Source organism: Rhagoletis pomonella, unplaced genomic scaffold, assembly GCF_013731165.1.
Source record: "Rhagoletis pomonella isolate Grant_MI unplaced genomic scaffold, Rhpom_1.0 Rhpom_scaffold_00002, whole genome shotgun sequence".
Classification (NCBI taxonomy): Eukaryota; Metazoa; Arthropoda; class Insecta; order Diptera; family Tephritidae; genus Rhagoletis; species Rhagoletis pomonella.
Window position 1 is genome coordinate 89195680 of NW_023458556.1, and position 13656 is coordinate 89209335.

The 13656-nt window shown below is 33.4% G+C and overlaps 1 protein-coding gene across 1 annotated transcript in view; it reads left to right on the top strand.

Annotated features, from left to right (window-relative positions):
- LOC118755845 (syntaxin-binding protein 5) overlaps positions 1 to 13656 on the top strand; it is a gene marked incomplete at its 5' end in the record, with an annotated part of 814838 nt that overhangs the window by 783279 nt on the left and 17903 nt on the right. Inside the window, 1 exon segment of the mRNA XM_036490656.1 lies at positions 5101 to 5217. Within this exon segment, the coding sequence (XP_036346549.1) occupies positions 5101 to 5217 (117 nt within the window).

The following is a 13656-nucleotide window of genomic DNA, read 5'->3' on the forward strand; positions in this document are numbered from 1 at the left end:
ACGCTTGAAGGCAGTCCTGAAAGGCTTTCGACTCACGTATAGACAAAAGGAAGCCCCCACTGAGTTTCGTAGATTTTTGAACGTGAACATATACACATACATAGAATTCATAGACATTTTACTCATATGGTTGCCGGAGTACACCAGAATATTGATGGCGATTGTAAAGCTGGTGAACTGACAAGGAATGGTATGCCCACCCAAAACCTTCCGGGACACGGTAGATATAGCAATAGCCAATTTCAAGCAGTTTGATAGAGATTACACCAAGGAACGCTGGAACAACTTTTCACCTTGCGAAACTTTCATGGTTACCTGGTATTGCTATAAAAAGAAGCGCTTAAGGGCAACTTCCTAATGTGGAATCAGAATCTGTATTAACCTGTGTGACATGTAGGAACGAATCGAAAAAGTTACCAAATTGAAAAATAAATTACCAAATTACTAATTTTGAGAAATAAAGAAAAAAATTACCAATTTTGGTAAAAAATTACGAAAGCGGCAACGCTGATTCCAACCATTGCATTAAAACAGCGCATGGTGTAGTGTGGTGAGAGAAGAATCGAAACAGCGAGAGTATTCAGTTGCTGTTGGAACCAGTGTTGCCGTTGTGCGACTAAAGGGGCAATTTTACCCTTTTAAGCGTCAATACCCTTTGATCCGACTTTTTGAAAATTTAGATTTTTTGACCCTTTTCCAAAATTGGGTACGACTTTTGCCCCCTCTCAGAGATTTTTTAGGAATTGTAATAGAACCATGCTATTAGAAAATACTTCCTCCTGTAAGAATGAAAAAATGCAATACTTATAACTTCTAAAGGAAATGCAATTCTTCTCCCTACAGCAACTAGATTTATGTGTATGTTTGCAACCCTGTTTTGTGTAAAGCTTGTCGCGCTATTTTCTTTTTAAGCAGATTTATTCTTCTACTAGTAAAGAAGAGCAAAAATAATACTAATATTTTTTCGTCAATGACCCCTTTTTTGCGACTTTCTGAAAATTCTCAACGGCAACACTGGTTGGAACACTCAACGGGTGGGGTTGCGCTCGCGCTTTTGTAAAATTGTTTAACCGCAATAAAAGCGCAAGATATATACATAGAAGGTCGCGCAATGCGCGAAATAAAAAATGGCTCTCTCTGCGCATATGGTCCCAGGGCGATTTTTTGCTTTCACGCCTTCATGTCGAAAAAGCCACAAATCCTGATTTTTCGCAGCGGCCAATTTTTGCGAAATTTTTCACTTAAACTCGCTATATCTCAGACGTTTACGTATCGATTGATTTGAAATTTGTACACAATAAACTAGATACTATTCTAAAGAAGATGAGTCGAACTACACTTCTTAATACTTATTAAAACAAAATGGCGGATATTTTAACTTTTTTATAAAAATTAAGGAGGCGGTTTTTACAAATGCAAAAGTTGTGTTATGAAGTTTAAAGTTTTTGTTTTGTTTTAATGCAACAGTATAGACAAATATATACGGACATTTTTGGGACAGTTTCATGTTTAGAGAACAAGTAGTTCTAAAGTTATAACAATATTATGGTGACACCCACTAGCGGGCGCTCGCCTCTAGATAACAAATATTTTTACATAGCACTTGTACAAGTAATTTTGGAAGTAATATTAAGTGAAATGTTGAAATTCATAAATTTATCGGTGTAATATAACTTGTTAAAGCTCTTTGTTATAAATTTAATAGACATACTAACATACCTACATATGTATGTATGCATATAATTACACACATAGAAAATAGTTATTAGTACAGTGATTGTTTTACAATATTCGCAATGTTTTAAATAATAAATTTTTCGTTAATTTTTCACGAAAATACTTTTCATGTTTTAACGAAAACCATATGCATAAAATTTTCAAACCTTTTGCAAAATTAAAAAAAAAAATTATACAGTGATTGTTTTACAATATTCGCAATGTTTTAAATAATAAATTTTTCGTTAATTTTTCACGAAAATACTTTTCATATTTTAACAAAAACTATATGCATAAAATTTTCAAACTTTTTGGAAAGTTTACACAGTACACAAACTTTCATCAAAATTTTTAATAACGGTTTTTAGAAAAAATTTAGTATGCAGTGTTGTAGCTCATTCAATTTCAGTGAATGAAATGCAAGCTTCAAGTCGCTTCAAATTACCTTTGATTTTTTAGAATTTGTTTCTCAAGGGTGTTACATATTTTCTTCCATGAACAAAATGTAGTTTTGCATGGAAGAAAACCCTCAACACCATTGAAAAAAAAAATATCAAAAATCAACGCAATTTTTAGCGACTTGAAACTTGCACTTTGTAGCACTGAAAATGAATGAGCTTCAAAACTACATACTAAATTTTTTTCCAAAAAATCTGAATCAAAAGTTTGAAATATACAAAGATGAAAATTTGTAGAATTTTTTTAAGTATTGCAAAAAGTTTGAAAATTTAACTCGTATGGTTTTTGTTAAAATATGAACTATATTTTCGTAAAAAATTACCGAAAAACAATCACTGCACGAATAACTATTTTGACTATGTATGCAGTTACATGCATACATATGTAGGTTTTTTTTATACAAGGAAAAAGCATCGAAAGCCTGTACCCCGTAGTGTGGAACTTTAATCCAAACTAAAACTCTATGTATGTCCGCTGTACCGTATCCCCCCGGTACCACTGTAAAGTATTTCATCGGAAGGCGGTTGAGCCTAAGCTCGATCGTACGTTCCTGTTCTGATGCAGGTAGGTATGTAAGTACATATGTCTATTAAGTTTATAATAAAGAACTTTAATAAGTTATATAACACTGATAAATTTTTGAATTCCAACATTTCACTTAATATTACTTCCAAAATTATTTGTGCAAGTGCTATGTAAAAAAATTTGTTATCTAGAGGCGAGCGCCCGCTCGTGGGTGTCACCATAATATTGTTATAACTTTAGAGCTACATATGTATAACATATTTGAAAATTCAAATTCAACTTGAATTATAGGAATTAGGTAATTGGAATGCATATGTATCTATCTCAATATGAGTGTCAGACGAAAGAGGTTTAAATAGGTTTCCGACTGTTCAGAAATTTAAATCCAAACTACATATCGTCACTTGAAATGCAAAAAGACGTAAAAACATCGTAACTTAAATGTAAAAAGTCGTGACTAATAATTTTTTTTTTTCATAAAATGACGTGGGAGTTGTAATTCTATGAAATATGATGGGCAAGTCTTGCACGATGCACGGATTGCATAACTTGCAAACACACAACACACTTTTGGAAATTAGGCGTGTATGTATATCTAAAGTACATTAGGAGTCTGTACCTAATTATACCTTTCATGAGCATGGAATGGTATTATAACTTTGGTCCGATGTTTGTAAGTACCAGAATAAGAAGAGATAGACCCATTAAAATCTATACTTAAATGATCAGAACGGCGAGCTGAGTCGATTTAGCCATGTCCGTCTGTCCGTCTGTCTGTCTGTCTGTCCGTCTGTTTGTATGCAATCTAGTCTCTCAGTTTTCGAGATATCCGGATCAAATTTGGTAGGTGGGTGTATTTTTATAATGTATTAATCATTTGTCGGAACCGGAATAACATATAGCTCCCATACAACTGATTGTTCAGATATGTGATTTTTCATTATAACTTCTCTATTTATGCAGCTAGGAACATGCAATTTTGCAATACTTCCACCCATTATCAACAGAAAACTTAGAGTGAAAATTACAAAGATCGGGTCACTATAACCTATAGCTCTCATAGAACTGATTGTTCAGATATAAGATTTTTCGTTATAACTCCTCCCTTTAAGTAGCTAGATACATGAAATTTTGCGCTGTTGTCACTTATTATCAAAAGAATACTTTCCGTGAAACTGGCGAAGATCGGGTCGCTACAACCTATATCCACCATACAACTGATTGTTCAGATATGACATTTTTTGCCATAACTTCTTCATTTATGCAGCTAGGACCATCAAAATTCGCACCGTTTTTACTCATTATTAACAGAATACTTACAGTGAAAATAACAAAGATCGGGTCACTTTTACATAGAGCTCCCATACAACTGATTGTTCAGATATGCGATTTTTTTTATAACTACTCCATCTATGCAGCTAGAAACATGAGATTTCGCACAATTTTCACTCATTATCAACAGAAAGTTTACAGTAAAATTAACAAAGATCGGGTCACTATAACCTGTTTATTGCCCCCATACAACTGATTGTTCAGATATTGGGTTTTACTGTAAAACTCCTTTATTTAGACAGCTAAAACCGATAAATATCGTAAGCTATTTTTTAAATAATAATACAAAGTCTGCTGAGAAAATCGTCAAAATTTATGCTGCATAAGCTTTATTTCTTGTACCACGGATTGTTCAGATACCAGTTTTTGCGATATATGTATCTCCTTTATGTAGGAAGCTAAACCCATTAAATTGTGTTACCGGTTTACGTACCGATCACACAGCAGTGAAAATCACTTAGATTGGTGCTATATAAGGTATATCTTCCATACCTCTGATTGTTTAGATATGATTTTTTATATATGTATCTCCACTATCTATGCCTGCTGTAAATATATAAATTTATTCAAATGCAGTAATCTGTTAAAGTAAAATTTTCAGATGCTCATGAAAGGTACGAAGCCTTCGGCATAGCCAAACAGCGCTGCTCTTACTTGTTTTATATTGACACTGCGCTTGTGGCTTCCATAATTGCCATCTTGAAAATGTTTGAAATCGGACAGAAACTAAGGGCGTTGTAGCCGTAATTTCAGAAAACTTAAAGTTGGCGATATTTTAGAAGTCGTGGTTCTCTGCACGAAGTTATGTTTCAGGCGTATTTCGCTTTTTTTTGTAGCCCAGTGTTGTTCCTTATTTTGCTCTCTTAGAATTGCTTTCCACGGACGTATTTTTCTAGCACCTAAGGTCATTATGAAGAGATCCCCGAATCGAATTTTTACCTCCATGCCAGACAAATATATTTTTTGTATACAGACACCTTAGATACTCGGCTATCCTTAGATACAATATTACATATTTTGTTTCACATTTAACTACTACGTTAAATTAAAATAAATTAATTTTTGCAGATAAATTGGACGGCTCATTTTCAAGATCCAGATCATCATCTATGTCAAGTATTGATATGTCTTCCTCTGAATCTGTGACAAGTATAGCTTTCATTGAAAGTTATGGAAAGAAAAGTGGTATGTACCTTTATTTATATACAAATATGTTTATTTTTGCGATTTGTGCTTTTCCTAAATAATGGATTTTATTTACACAGTGCCACAAAAAAAACAAGTCACAGAATGCACCCAAAACAAAATTTAGTGTAGGTTGTAGCAGGTAGGGTCGAGTACAACATGGAAATAGATATCTTATAGTTCCTGAACCCGCCTTCTTTATTTAAACCAAAAAAAAAAAACTTCCATTTTTAAATATGTTTTGAAAATGTATAGAGCTCTAAAATTATGTATAAATATCTATTGTTATACCTACGAGTAGATTGTTGGGAATTTTCACCGGGTGAATTTGAAAAAAAAATCCTATTAATACATCTTTGACCATCGCTAATTTCAAAAATTTCTCTGAAAGTGGCCATATATGTGCCATTGTCCTCTTCTTTCTTAAATACTGCCTGAATTTCAAATATGTATGATTCAGAGAACCTAAATAAAAGTTATTTTCAAATAACTCAAATTTAAAACGGGCTGTATAAAGAAAACCAGCCTATTTTCACTTCGCGTCAAATGAGTCAAATGAGTGATGTGTTTATATCTGTTTTCTAACCGATGCACTAAGGTGTATTTGAGCCAAAAACCCGGTCAAAATTATTTAGGGGCCTATATTATCTCAAAATATAATAAAAAACAATATTTAATCAATATTTTGGATTTATTAATAAAAATACATAACAAAAAAACTTTTAAGTAACAATTTTTGATTTTATTCGGAGTCAGTGCCATCCGATTCGCTGTTGTTTCTTACTACGACCCAACTAACACGCTACAGAGGAAGAACAGTACCCTGGTTGACGAATTGTATAAAAGCAGAATTATTGACTATAGAGGTAAACAACTCGTATGCACAGCAGCGATTGCACCTAGACTTTACGGACTTCCAAAGATCCACAAACCAGACTTGCCTTTAAGGCCAATTTGTTTGTCCATCAATGTTCCGTGTTATGGTTTGTCCAAATATGTAGGTAAGATTCTCAGTAGCCTAATTTCTGGGGAATACAATATAAAAAATGCGTTTAGATTAAAAGATAAACTGGATAAAATAAAAGTAAGTGAGGAAGAATTGCTGGTGTCCTTTGATGTGGTATTTTTGTTTACCAACATTCCAGCCATTAATATCATCATGTCAAAATGGAGCACAATTAAACAGTCGACGAACATCTCCAAAAATAAATTTCTAAATATCCTTAATTTCTGCCTGAAGGATAACAATTATTTCGCGCACAACGGAAAATTCTATGTACAAACCTTTGGAATGCCGATGGGAAACCCACTCTCACCTACTATTGCTGACATTATAATGGATGATTTACTGAACGCAACTATGTTAGAACTTAAGGAAAACTTTGAAATTAATATAGAATTAATAGTAAAATATGTGGATGACATTTTGGCCTTAGTTAAACGAAACGGTGTCCACATATTGAAAACACTTAACAAATATCATAAAAAATTGCAGTTTACAATGGAAACAGAAACTAACCTCCAGATTCCATTTTTAGACGTTATGATCCATAGAAGAAATGACTTTTTGATATTTGACTGGTATTCGAAACCTACATCATCTTGACGTTTAATTAATTATTTGTCGTCACAACCCTCAAAGTACAAAATTATTACTGCCAACTGCCAATATAAGAGTATTACATATATGCCTTACGCATTGTTGACGATATTTCCATTTGAATTAGGAAACAGCATCATTTACTTTTTTTTCAAAGTTTTTTACTTTATTTCTCTTTTGAAAAGGTAATAACGTCAATTTATTTTATTCGCATCACTATGAGAAATAGTGTCAATTGACTTTATTTCCGTTGCTTTTGTTACCTGTCACCGAAATCACATCAGATTGCATCGCATTACCTGCCATCACATCTTATCACGTCTTCTCACCTCACATCTTCTAGGTGAATATGTAGATGAAGAGAAGGATAAAATCAAAGATATAAAACATAAAAAATTAAGGTCAAGGTAAATTTAAAAACTGTTTAAAGATAAAGGAAAACGGAATAAAATAAATTTAATTAAAACGAAAATAGTAGTGCTAGGGATAAAGATAGAAAACAAGTAATTTTTAGGCAATTAACAAAACCCACTTCAATTCTCATAAATATATATATATATATATATATATATATTTCATGATCCAATGATCGTATCTAAACCAGATTAGTATGAGACCACCTCTGAGACACTACCTTTCCGATGCAAAAAGAATTATCGAAATCGGTTGACGTGGTCCAAAGTTATGCGGTAACATCTATACATAGTATAAAGGAAAGACGAGATTTTTTGTACGCGGTAATTACGAAAACTACTTAACGGATTTTGACGAGATTTTCTGTAATATACTCTGTATCGATAGGAGAGTGACTTTTTTATTTAGAACTTTAATGGGGTTGCCACCTGTCTAAAAATCTATAAGATCCGCACCGTTCGTTGGATTACAAAAAATGAGGTGTCAAATGAAAGCGATTGGTCTCTAGAAAATCACTAATGTCTTATTTTTTTTTTAATAGGGTTGCCACGTGTTAATAAAATCACTATTTTCAATCCTAATCACGGTTGCCGTTTTGGTCCAAATGGACCAAATTGGATCATTTTTTTTCGTTTGGTCCATTGGTCCAATAATTTTTCAAATGGTCCATTTCGCAATGCTTTGGTTAGGTTGTTATCACCCTTTCACTTCATGCAATAGTTTTAAATTTTTTCTATTTAATTGATGAATTTTGGCAACACCTGCTAAAAGTTTGAATAAGCCACTGATCTTCAAATATGGCACCGCTAATCATCTGTCAAAGCATGCTTAAAAAAATTCCGCGGTTCCTTGCTAATTTCATTTTAAATGTTCCTTTGAATTTATGTATTTATGCCGAATTTCCATTAGGCATTGAAATAACAAAAAATGTATGCCATTTAAAAATGCCATATGGAAATGAACTTAATGATTACTTTTTTAATGTAATGACAATATTATTCGTTAATTTTTTTTTTTCATTTGTCATTTTTGCCATTTAATGCCTAGTGAAAATCCAGCATTAGTTTTGAAAACTTGTAAGTACATGTATATACCTGAGAGTGTGTTCTTTATTTCTTTATTAATATGTACATATGTACATTCAATTTAGCCTAGGTAGATATTATAAATGTTTATTTAAAAAATATTTAATATGTAAAAAACGTGTTAAAACCTGAATTGGCATATTTTCTTGATAAAGAGCAACAAACTGCACTCAATTTTCCGATGTTATAGAAATCGGTACATTTTTTACCATTTGGTCCATTTTTTGGACCGAAAAAGAAAATGGAAACGACAACCGTGATCCTAATAAGCGTAATAGACGTCAGTTCTGCACCGTCACTGTCAAATGAAACGACTTAGCTTCTAGATGTGTAATAATGTATTATTTTTCTGAGTCAGGTTGCCACCTGTTTAAAAACTATAAGATCTTCACCGTTCGTTGGATAAAAAAATGAGATACCAAATGAAAGCGCATGACCTTCACATGTACAAAAACTTTAATTTTTTGAGTAGGGTTGCCACCTATTTAAAATTACTATCTTCTATACATAGTGCAAAGGAAAGGCGAGATATTCTGACCACGCAACTGAACGGATTTAGACAAGATTTTTTAAGTATATCTATAATAAATGAAGTACATGATGACATATGATTTCTTTCTCTAAATACGTACATGTACATACGTATGCATACATTTAGCGCGTGGCGAAGCGCCGACGAACTGATAACCTCCTCCATTTTTGGAAGTCGGTTAAAAAGTATACTGGCAGGGTCTGCAATTCACTTCCGAGTGAATTTCAACCCTAAGCTTATATGTAACATTAATACGCATACAGTGAACCAAATAAAAACTGGGATGCGACATTTTAGTTTCGTTTAGTTTAGTTAATTTAATGTTTATTATTTTTTTATTAAAGTATAGCTGATTACTTAACAAACACGACAAAAATCAAGAAAAAAAATTCAGAGTTTGTGCAAAAATTATGAAAATTCTGCAAAGTTTGACCTAAGTTTGTAACTTTCTGCACTCAATTGCATTTTTATATACTACTTTACTGTCAATTCAGCACTTCATTTAGTAGTTTACATAGATAGAGTCCAGTTAAATCGAATGTTGTTTGTACAAATTTACATACCTTCTTATACAAAATAGAAAAAAGAGAAAATTAATAACTACAGTACTTAGCAAAAGTTAGTTTACATATGGTAAAAATTAGGGATGTGCTGGATAGAGATTTTGCCGGATAACCGGATTCCGCATACCATGTAAAAAATAAGAGCCAGATTCGGATATCCGATCGGATATCCGGAAGACTGCTGCCCTTTATAAATTTCCCAATATTGTTACAATACGAAAATAGGAATACAAAATTTCTTCTCTGAAATTCAAGTTTTAAAATAATCTTGTATTAAAATAAGACTTTTCCCTCTTCAACCCTGATTTATAGATTACATAGGCCTGCGAAATTATTTTTTTTTTAATTTTTTGAATATCTCGGTGCATTAAATTTAAATGCATATTTGGCTTTTTTCTAGCACGTCGAAATTTTTTTTGTTGGTGACATATATATTTTAGGATTTTTAGCAATTTGCATGAAAAGCCAAAAATTAATAAATTTAGAAATAAATTTTTAATCAAAAACCAACAGTATTAGTTAAAAATACCCATAAATTGACTAAGTAAATTAGAAAAACTTCTGTAATTTCGAAATTAACGGTGAGAAAAGTGATAAAAGTTATTTTCTTAGCGTTAACGCGCATTACTAGCGTTAACTTCTAAATTATGGGTACTTTTAACTAACGCTGTTGGTTTTTAAGCAAATATTCAATTCTAAATTAATTAATTTTTGGCTTTTCATGCGAATTGCCAAAAACCCTAAAATATATATGTCATCAATAAAAAAATCTCGACATGCTAGAAAAAAAAACCAAAGATGTATTTTAATTTAACATACCTAGATATTCACAAAATAACATAATTATTGGAAGGCGGAAACAAAATTTAAATATTGCAAGCCTGTGTTATTTTTGGTAAATAGAGGAGAAACGTCAAAGACAGAAGATGAAAAACAATGAACTCCGCTAAGCAAAAACGCGTGGTTGATGTATTTTTTATTAAAAAGTGTGATTAAAATCGTACTAATATGCATGCTTACATATCGTCCACTTCCCGTATTGTGCCGTTGTTGCCATATTTTGTGACCCACATTTCAAAAGTCGTTTTTTCTGACATCAATACAGCTACAAACTTGGTAAAGCTTCTTTTGAAGAGGGAGCTCACCAGGATATTTGGCAATGCTTGAGGAATCGTGGTAAGCAGTGCGCACTTCCACTTCTCAGGGCCTGAAAACAAGACCTGGTCAAAAGCAACATCGCAAAAAAATATAGAAAACATTTTTTTTTTCCTAACAGCAGTCGCCCCTCGGCAGGCAAACTTCCCAGTGTATTTCTGCCATGAAAAACAACTTCTCATAAAAATACAATCACCGCTCGGAGTCGGCGTAAAACTGTAGGTCCCTCCCCTTTGTGTGATAACATCAAAGCGCATGCCACGAGGAAATCGCCAACGGCTCTGACGCTGATTCCAGCTTTTGTAGTGATGTTGATAGGCAAACGATGGGTACACAAGGTAGCGACCGTACAAGAAAAAAGACAGCGATTTAGAAATGAAGAAATATTTTCAGCTAACTTATACCCAGACGAGAAGATTCTTTAATTTTGTGAAAGCATCGCAAAGAATTTCGAAATTGGTTTATACTGGCAATGAAGTATATCTGCGCACCACCTTCCTCAGTAACCCAGAAAGTGAGCTTACTATATCGGGTAGCATTTATGTTGAAAAAAGAAATAGATTTTTGCCTGATAATTCGGAAATGCTTCTTTTATAATTCAAAATATAAAAGTGTTTACTTTAATTACTAGGGCTCGGAATCTCATGTACTAAAAAATCGAAATATGCGCATATAATATGCACTCAAAGTCAGAAATATGCACCATGCAATTAAAAATATTTTCCTAATATTTTATTGCCGGTACAAAAATAAATAACACATACATATATTTTAACAAGAAAATAACAGTTCACATCAAAATACACTCTAAAAAATTCTGCAGTCATCAAAACTACTACACCTACGGACCAGTGCCCTATCTATGCACACTGCAGTAAGTTAGTAGGTATCTTCTTTGCTCATTCCTGAGAGAGCTTTGGCCTAAGTGGGTCGTAGGACACCCAGAACTACCGAGTAATCATGTGCAATCCTGTACGGTTCCGCCTCTGCTTAGCCTCCGAGTGATAAATGTCGGTAATTGTTGCCTTTATCTCCCTGAGCGAAGCGCCCATGTCCACCGCGTGGGACAGATTGAGTGCGAAGCCGCACCTTGCGAATTCGTCCGCTGCCACGTTTCCGTAAATGTCCCTATGTTCCAGGAACCATATTAGGGTAATTTTGTATTGACCAGAGATATAGGCCAGCTCTCTCCTTCAGTCTTCTACTAGTTGAGATCTAACAGAGGTAGAAGAGAGTAGCTCAATGGCCGCTTGGCTATCTGAGAAGATATTCAGATGAATATTTAAGAAAAAATTATATGGATTTTTTTTTTTGGCAAGAGATTTCGCACTAAATTTAAATGGTTGTAAATCAATAAAAGCAAAAATATGCAAAAACTGTAAAATATACTAAAATATGCAAAAACAGGTACATATATTTTTCAGAATATGAAAAATCATGCATTTACAGCCAAATATGCAAAAATACGCAGTAACGATTGATTGCCATTTTAAAGGAAATTTCATGATTCGTAAAGATAACTTAACCATTTCGATTTTAACATGCCCAATAAAAGCATGCATTTGCATGAGATTCCGAGCCCTATTAACTGCTAATGGTATCTAACATTAAACTGGGTTATATGTAAATATACACACAAAAAAATAAATTTCTGAACTAAAAAGAATCTTCTATAATTGAAATGCGGAAATCCGGCCCGATAGTCGGATAACAGAAAAACGGCCGGATAAGCCGGATTCCGGATATCTACCGGAAACCCGGCACATCCCTAGTAATAAAATTAATTAAGCGTTCCAGTAGACAACATGCCGGCGCTCTTGGTGTGTCCACTGACAGATCAACTTCATTCGGGTCGATCCAACGACCCCAGCGGCCAAGGCCAGTAGTACATCCACTTTTTTCATGTGAGCCAACTACAATGAAGCGCAGCTATTCCGCTGCTGTTTACACTTGATCATGTGGTTGTTGTTTTTGTTCGTTTTTGTTAATAATTCTATTTTTAGAAAGTTTAACTTTTAGGTGTGCTCGTCCTTAAGTTATTTGTTTTTGTTATTTATGGCCTTATAACAATTATTCGACAATTTTATTGAGCTTGAGGCCTATTTTAATGAAAATTTTTGTGGACGCTTAGATCGTTGGATCGAATCCCAGTGAAGAAGTCGGATGAGGAGATGTGGTGATCTCCGAAATAGCAGCTATAGCTTCTACTAAAATGTAAATTGTTGTTTTTTCCATAAAAATTTTCATTAATAAAATTATAGTTTAAAAAACTAAAACCTCGCTATTAAAATTTCCATTCCTACTAGGAATGTTCGATATTTAACAAACTATCGATATCATGAATCGATTTAATTAATTACACGTAAAATCGATATGGCGATATATCGGGCTGAACAATATCGATATCGGAAAAATCGATGTTGAAAATCCTACTCCCAATTGAATATAATATTAGACCTGCCTATCATCTCACCTAATTGTGTTATTTCCATCTTATATATTTACTGAGGATTAAAACGGTATGCCGGTCGACTGTATTGTCAAAGAAGATAGAACAAGACAATAAAAAGGTGTTCGCACGAGGCGATTTTGCGTTCAACTCCCGCAGGGTTGCACGAAAAAAAAGTTGAATGGCTAAATGTTGGCTGGCGACCAACTTTGTTGAAAGCGATTAGTTGAAAGGCCGTTCAACCAAAAGTAGAATGCACAGTTGAACAATGCAAACGCCTTTTATGGCGACTATTTAATATTTTTTTATATTTCGACATTTTTAGCCATTCAATTTTTTTTCGTGCAACCCTGCGTGAGTTGAACGCAAAAGTTGCCTGAAAAATCGCTGCTGCTGCTGGTTAAACCTACTTTAGTATTTTCCCATACACTTTTTTGTAGATGAAAAATAAATTTCAACTTAAATATCGATATTGCGGGTAAAGTATGTCTTCGATATATCGACCTGGGAATATCGATTCAAAAAATCGATTATCGCACCATGAAATATCGATATTCAGAATAATCGATACGATATCGAACATTCCTAATTCGTACTGTCATCAAGTATGTAACTTCAGAATTGAAATCGCTGCATCTTTT